The sequence below is a fragment of the Marmota marmota genome, unplaced genomic scaffold (assembly GCF_001458135.2).
Source record: "Marmota marmota marmota unplaced genomic scaffold, marMar, whole genome shotgun sequence".
In the NCBI taxonomy this organism is placed as follows: Eukaryota; Metazoa; Chordata; class Mammalia; order Rodentia; family Sciuridae; genus Marmota; species Marmota marmota.
In genome coordinates, this window is record NW_026000005.1 from 28,955,906 (window position 1) to 28,963,102 (window position 7,197).

The 7,197-nt window shown below is 35.4% G+C and overlaps 1 protein-coding gene across 1 annotated transcript in view; it reads left to right on the forward strand.

The window, feature by feature from the left end:
• Cps1 (carbamoyl-phosphate synthase 1) overlaps window positions 1-7,197 on the forward strand; it is a 126,636-nt gene that overhangs the window by 75,297 nt on the left and 44,142 nt on the right. The window contains exons 22-24 of the mRNA XM_015480991.2: window positions 3,088-3,229; window positions 4,668-4,733; window positions 5,201-5,264. Coding sequence (XP_015336477.1) covers window positions 3,088-3,229; window positions 4,668-4,733; window positions 5,201-5,264 — 272 coding nt within the window. The remainder of the gene's footprint in view (window positions 1-3,087; window positions 3,230-4,667; window positions 4,734-5,200; window positions 5,265-7,197) is intronic.

Genomic DNA, 7,197 nt, shown 5'->3' on the forward strand with positions numbered 1-7,197 from the left:
CACAGAGAAAATAAGTAGCCTTTTCCGGTGTATGTAAACATTAATATGATTTCAGATTTGAAAACTCAAAATTAGAGTTTTTTTCTTTTTTTTCAAAAGAACCTCATCCAAAGATCTAATTGAAAAATAGTCTACTTGTTGTGTACTTCCAGTTTGAGAGTAAATGCATACTTGCACATAAACAAATGAGCAATGGGTTTAGGGTTGTCTTCTTGGCAAGGAAATTAGAGACATACATTTCTAAAACAGATAGCAACAACAAGTCTTTCCTGTATGTTGTTTTCTTCCTTTTTATTTTTATTTTTTGGTAAAACTAAAGGTAATCATAAACTTGGGTTCTTCAGAGTCCCTTGGAAACTCAGAAATCACTACTTGGATAAAGCATTTCTAAACTTACCTATGGGAAGATTAGCCAGAGCCTCATCTTGTCTACATTTCTCTCAGGGCGCTCTCACAGTGTAGACACATCAATAGCTATCTGTCTGTCTCCTAATATACTCTAACGACGTAAGAATTCAATATTTTATCTCCCCATCATTCACACAGGTAGCACAGGCCTGATGTCACTAAACATTAAAGCACTAATGAAAGAGTGACATTGAATGAGATTCCACTCTCACCATCCCGTTCCCAGGCACTTTTCCAGCTACAATCCTTGTTGTATTTCCTATACCTGCCATGTCCATTGTTGCCCTCAAATTCTTGTGAATACAGTTGCCCTTGCCTATAGTGCATTCATCAACTCTGTCATCTATACAAAGCTGAACTTTCTTTATGGCTTTGTTCGTGCTCCTCTACTGCCACAGTATTTCTCAAGTATGACCACTCACACTTTTATCTCTTTTCTTTGGCTTTACATTACACCACATAGCTTATCCCTCCATAAATTGCTTTGACTCACAGTTGATCAGGTCATTGTTCCAAATATTGTTGTGTATCTTCTCATGCAGCATTGTCCAGTAGAAATTTCTATGATAAAATCTTCTGTAAGCCACACTAATACAGCAGCTCTTGGCTACGTGTGACTATTAATCATTTGTAGTGTGACCAAGTGTGAATGTAAACTTAAATTTTTAGTTTTTAAAAAGATTTACTTGATTAACCTTTGAGGCTAGTGGCTACTTTATTGGACAGCAATAGTTTTAGAGCTTATAGCGCAGGGTATGGCACATGTTATAAGCAACTAATTATAATATCAGGTTGTATTCAAGAATTTGACAGAAAAATGTGTTTCTCTCAGGGAATGCTTATCAAAAACTTGAGAAGGTGAACACTCAAAGTAGGAATAAAAAGAACAAATTAAATGCATTTGGAGAAATAATGCATTGATTTGAGACAGAAGGGAATTATGTAATAGAACAAGCAAATTGACTAGGAAGAGCTGGAGCTGCAAAAATCCAAACTAATACTGATGCAAGAAAGGCAGGAAATAGCCATTACATACAGCAGCTTGACTGTCCTCCAAACTCAGAATATGAATTAATTAAATAAAGAAGATGAAAGATTGGAATGAGAAGTATGCAAGAGACTTAGTTCAGTAATATTCTATTAATAGATTTCCACAAAAACGTTTTGTTTAGTATAAGTTAGGTCTTCTGATAACAAACTATTATATCTTAGTTTCATTGTATCAACTATTGAATTATTATAATTACATTTTATTGTATTGACTATTGCTTGAAATTGGTGAACCACAGGCATTTGACTACAGATGTTTTATAGCAGTATTTTATTCTTCTGTAGCTTAGCACCTTACAAATTATTTTTCTGCATATTTTGAAATCTGTTTACAAGTTGATTTCAAATTTACATCTATGTTCTTTTCTGTAAAATGAAAAAATAGTTTTAATTTCTTTTGTTCATTTAGTAAATATTTATTGATTGCTGTCTGTGGGCTAGATAATGTGCCAGACTTGGGGAATAACCTGGAAAATGAATCAAATATACACTTTGCCCTCTTGGAATTTTAATCTAGTAGGGAATATTTAATTGATCAATAAATGTTAAGAAATAATATAAATACTAGGTAATGCTGACATGCCAAACCATATAGTTCTGACTGTGTTCATAGCTCCAAGCAAAAAAGGCAGGAAAAGCTCAAGTTGCTCATTGGGTGACAGGAAGCTGAGAAGCTTTGTGGATGAGACCTGGTTTTATTTGACCTTTGTGGAGTAGCTGAGGGTTGGGAAGAAGTTGGGTGGATAAAAGGTATGTCAAAAGCTTTATAGCCCAAGAGAAGCACCTGAAGCTCTACATGATATAAATGAACATAAGAAAAACAAGAAGACAATCTAGCTTGAAAGGAAAATAATTATAAAGCCACAAACTACTTTCTCAAATAGAAAGATGTGTGATATTAGTAAATAGAGGCAGTTTATAGAGAGGCAGTTCAGTCTGAAGCAAGACGGGGACATGGGTAAAGATGATTCCTCAAGTTCACATCCATGATGACCTAGAGCACATGTCAGTCACTGGAGAAGAGGCTACAGATTTGAGAGTCATCACCCAGCTCTGAACTCAAGCCACAGCAGTGGCTGACTGTATGGGGGAGAGAAGTAGATGACAGAGGGTAGAGGCTTGGGGAAAATCAGAAAATCAAGAAACAAAACCCCCAAAACCCCAAACAGCAAATAGTTGTGAGCAATAAAGTAGGCTGGAAGCAACTTAACAGAGGCCAGAGAAGGTGTCTCTTTAAGGAACGAAGCTTCAAAAGGGTTCTATGGTGACAGGTTGAGGAAAATGAAAACTGAGAAAGGGCTCTGGATTTAGACAGAGAGGTCTCTATTACTGAACAAGAAAATTCATATGAAAAGTAAATACAGGACCTATTTTTTTAAGGAAATAAGCAGAAAAGAGGGCACATAGGCTATGAAAGTGGGAGAGCACAGAGAGGTCATCATTGCCAATGCAGAAGAATATAGAGACTGGGCGACTTAGTGGGTAATTTGTATATTTTTTAAACACAAGATGAGTGAACTATGTTTGAAAGTAGAAAATAAGGAGTCTTTGTTGCTTTTGGAATTAAACTGTTTACTGCTTTTTTGTGTGTTTGGTCTAACTTTGAATCGCTTTCACATTCAACTCCAGTGAATCCATTACAGAAGAAACCCTGAGAAAGGCAAAGGAGATTGGCTTCTCGGACAAGCAGATTTCAAAATGTCTAGGACTGACTGAGACTCAGACAAGGGAGCTGAGATTAAAGAAAAATATCCACCCTTGGGTTAAACAGGTAAGGGAGTTTCTTTTTTCCCAGGATTTCCATGGTGAAATGTAGGCACCACTCAAAAAGTCATTGTCAATAAAAAAAAAGGGTTTGAAAAATGACCCTACTTGTCCAATTGATGCTCATGATGTCATCAATTTTATTCAACTTTATTTTATGCTTAAAAGGGAAAAGATGTAGTAAACAGTGAGATGTAAAGAAAAGAATGAATACCTGATTTTTATAACCTAAATAAATTTATAAAAAAGAAGTGACATTTCCTTTGCTTTTTGACCTATGTTCAAATATATATGTCATAAGAAAATTTCTTTAGTGTAATATTAGGATTTGAAATACCTTAGCATGCTGGCTGACCCTTTTGAAAAGATAGTTATTTCCTTTGGCACCTTTTTTTTTTTTTTGGTGGTACTGGGGGTTGCACATACTAGGCAAGAGTCTTCCATCAATCTACACCCCAGCTCTTTTTTTTTACAGTTTGAAATTTAATTTGGAGGTAAGGTCTTGCTAAGTTGCCCAGGCTGGGCTCAAAAATATTTTATAAGGTGATACTTCAGGTACCCTGTTGCTATGGTTCATTCAGTATGCATCATGATAGGGCTGGGTGTAATGAGTTTCTCTAGTATTCATGACAGTCATACATGAACAGTCATAGTTGTGCCTGTCTGGTTTTTAATGGAAGGAATGTGTTCACTTAAAGTACCATCAGCTGATTTTTGCCCTTTAAAATCATTGACTTTTCTCTGTGTGCTCAGGGGGCACATGTATACTCTTCTGTCTCAAGCTTGATACTAAATTTTTCCACTCAGCAATTATTATCTTTCTTCCTTCTCACCTGCTTTATGCCAGCTTGCCCTGTTGGCCTCAAATTCTTGCTCACTAAGCTGAGCCCTTGAGAGTGGAACTGATTTACTTTTTCCAAATATGTTCAATGTGATCCTTGTCCCTCATCCCTAGTGTATGCTTTATAGTATTTGTGTCAGTCCATGTCTTGGTGCCATTGGTAATGTAAATCCTACACATTAATTTGCAACCAAATGCATTCTTACATATAGGCCATTTTCTCTGATTTTAGATTTCATAGACAGTTGCTTTAAATAGCTGACAGGTTAAATCTTCCTGGTAACCAGTGAACTACATGATCATTTTGTTGTGCTCATGGGAACTACTATAGTGACCCAGCAATCCCCCGGGTGTATATGACTGTTAATTGCTCAAGTGATAACTAGATCACATCATTTTTTTCTCTCTCTCTTAATTCATAATTAGAAAGCAATTAGATTATACATAGCTTTTCCTGTCTTTATATTTGACAACATTAGGCATTAAGTAAATATGAATGCAGCATACAAAAAAATAAAACCACAGTTGTTAAAAATGTTATAATGGAGATAGGGAGTAAAATTCATGTTAATCAATCAACTAATAAATTACTTTTCTCTTTCAGATTGATACACTGGCTGCAGAATACCCATCAGTAACAAACTACCTGTATGTTACCTACAATGGTCAGGTAGGAACTGCCTAACTGCCATACACAGAGAGCTCTAATTTTAGTAGCTGGTCTACTATTGGGAATACATAGTTTTTTCCTTCTTTGATTATTTACTTATCTTGGCAATAAAAAGGGCCTCACAGAGGTATATGCAATGATGTGTTTCTATATATAGTCTGTTAAGAACTCTCTTATGATAATGAAATCAAGCCAGTGAAAATATGATAAAGACAATGGTCACACAAGCATACCATTATGCTGGGTTCTCATGACTTACACTTACAAATATTTAGCTACAGCTATTTTTTTTTAATGAAAAAGTAACTTGGAGAACACCATACTTTGGGTTCCCAGAGACTAATAGAGGTTTCATGTGAACAAAAGAAAGAATGAGAAAGACACATTTAAAAGACAGGACAAATAGTTGAATTAAATGGAAGAATAACATAATAACTTCTATATTTTCTGTTGTTTTCTATCCTCAGGAGCATGATATCAATTTTGATGAACATGGAATGATGGTGCTGGGCTGTGGTCCATATCACATTGGTAAAGTGATGACATATGTATATACAACTTCACAATTTATATAGTGCTCATTAATGTTAATACCATTGTTCTAAGAACTGTGTACAGTAAATGCTGTTAGGGTAAATGTTTTGAAAATTAGGAAACTGAGGTTCAGAGAAATAAAACCCAAACTTATAAAGCTACTTAGTGGTAGAAGTGGAATTCAAGCACAGATTTTAAACTAGAAATTCCATCTCCTTTCATTTTACCATGTTACTGAATCATTTTCATTCTCTTCAACTGAATTGACATCCACTTTGGATTTGGGGAGTTAATTAGACTTGGCTATTTCTCTTCTAACAGTTTTTCATAAAGATGTACATTTTCCTCAAAGACTTGTACATCAGCTAGAAATTACATTGCTTATACAGTCTCTGACTTAACATTTGATGCATACATCAAATGCAGAGTTTGTCTCGTTGGCAGGTAGAGATTTATAAAATCCAATTAAAACAAACTCACCAGAGATGGTGACATTTCCTCTCTAGTCAATTAGATGCTTGATAACCACTCCAAATCTATTACACAAGGTGTATATTATGTGGGCAGGATGTTAACCAACAACTGCATTTCATATTTAGTCCCTGAAAGGCATTCTGATATGGAAATTACATAATACACAATTTAAATACATGTAGTCTTACTATTTCTTTAAGTACAGTTTGAGTTTTTATAATTAATTAATGCTTCAGGGTATTCTAATTTACCAATCTTTGGCCAAATATGATATAGGCCAAAACTGTTTTTTTTAATCACTCTATTATTGTCTTAGTTCCATTTCTGCTGCTACAACAAAATACCTGAGACTGAAAGAACAGAAATTTATTTCTCACAATTCTGGAGGGTAGAAAGTTCAAGATCAAGGAATAAGCCCCTTCAGTTATTTGGTGAGGATTAGATCTCTGCTTCCATGATCACATCCTAAATACCTGTGTCCTTTGGAAAAAAATGCTGTCCTCAATGGCAAAAGCAAAAAGAGCATGAAGGACAAACTCTCTCTTGAGGCCTTTTATAATGGCATTAATCTATTCATGAGGTCTCCACCTAAACACATCTCAAAAGGTTCCACTTTCCCAACACTGTTGCATTAGGAATTAACTTTCTGACACACAAATCTGAATTTTGATTCATTCAGCCCATAGCAGTTATAGGTAAATGGCCTAAACTTTTCACCTCCCTGGACCTTTTTTCTTGTTTTAAAATTTAATCTAATTTATTCAACAATTCTGCATTAACCTTAGTGTCTAGCAAGATTAGCTAAGCTGATAATCAAGTACATACTTGCTCTATAGTGAGAATTAATGTATTACTGTATTGGAACACTATAGTTTGACAAGACTTTTTAGGAGACAATGTATTAATACAAAGAATTAGGACAAGTACCAGGACTTTCAGTTCTATGGCATCCCAGCAGAGGTGATATTTGAGGCTGTTAGGCCATTATTATATTTCAGATTGCTTCACAGAAGGTCACTCACTCTGCATGGGGTGGCCTTGCCAGGCTTAAAAGGATATGCTCAGAAAGGACAGGACTTTCTAATCAATCAAGATATGTCAGATCAGCAAGGCACTCAGGGATTATTTGGTTTAGCCCTCAAATAGTGGGTTAAGTGGAAAAACTGAAGCAAACATACAAGTATTCTGATCACTGGCTTAACTCTTTTTTTTTTTTTTTTTTGAATTTTTTTAATTGTTTGGTTGTTCAAAGCAACAAATTTCTTGACATATCATATTCCACATCTTTGATTCAAGTGGGTTATGAACTCCCACCTTTCACCCCATACACAGATTGCAGAATTCACATCAGTTACACATCCATTGATTTACAAATTGCCATCCTAGTGTCTGTTGTGCTCCGCTGCCTTTCCCATCTCCAACCTCCCCCCCTCCCCCTCTCTCCTCTCCTCTCCCT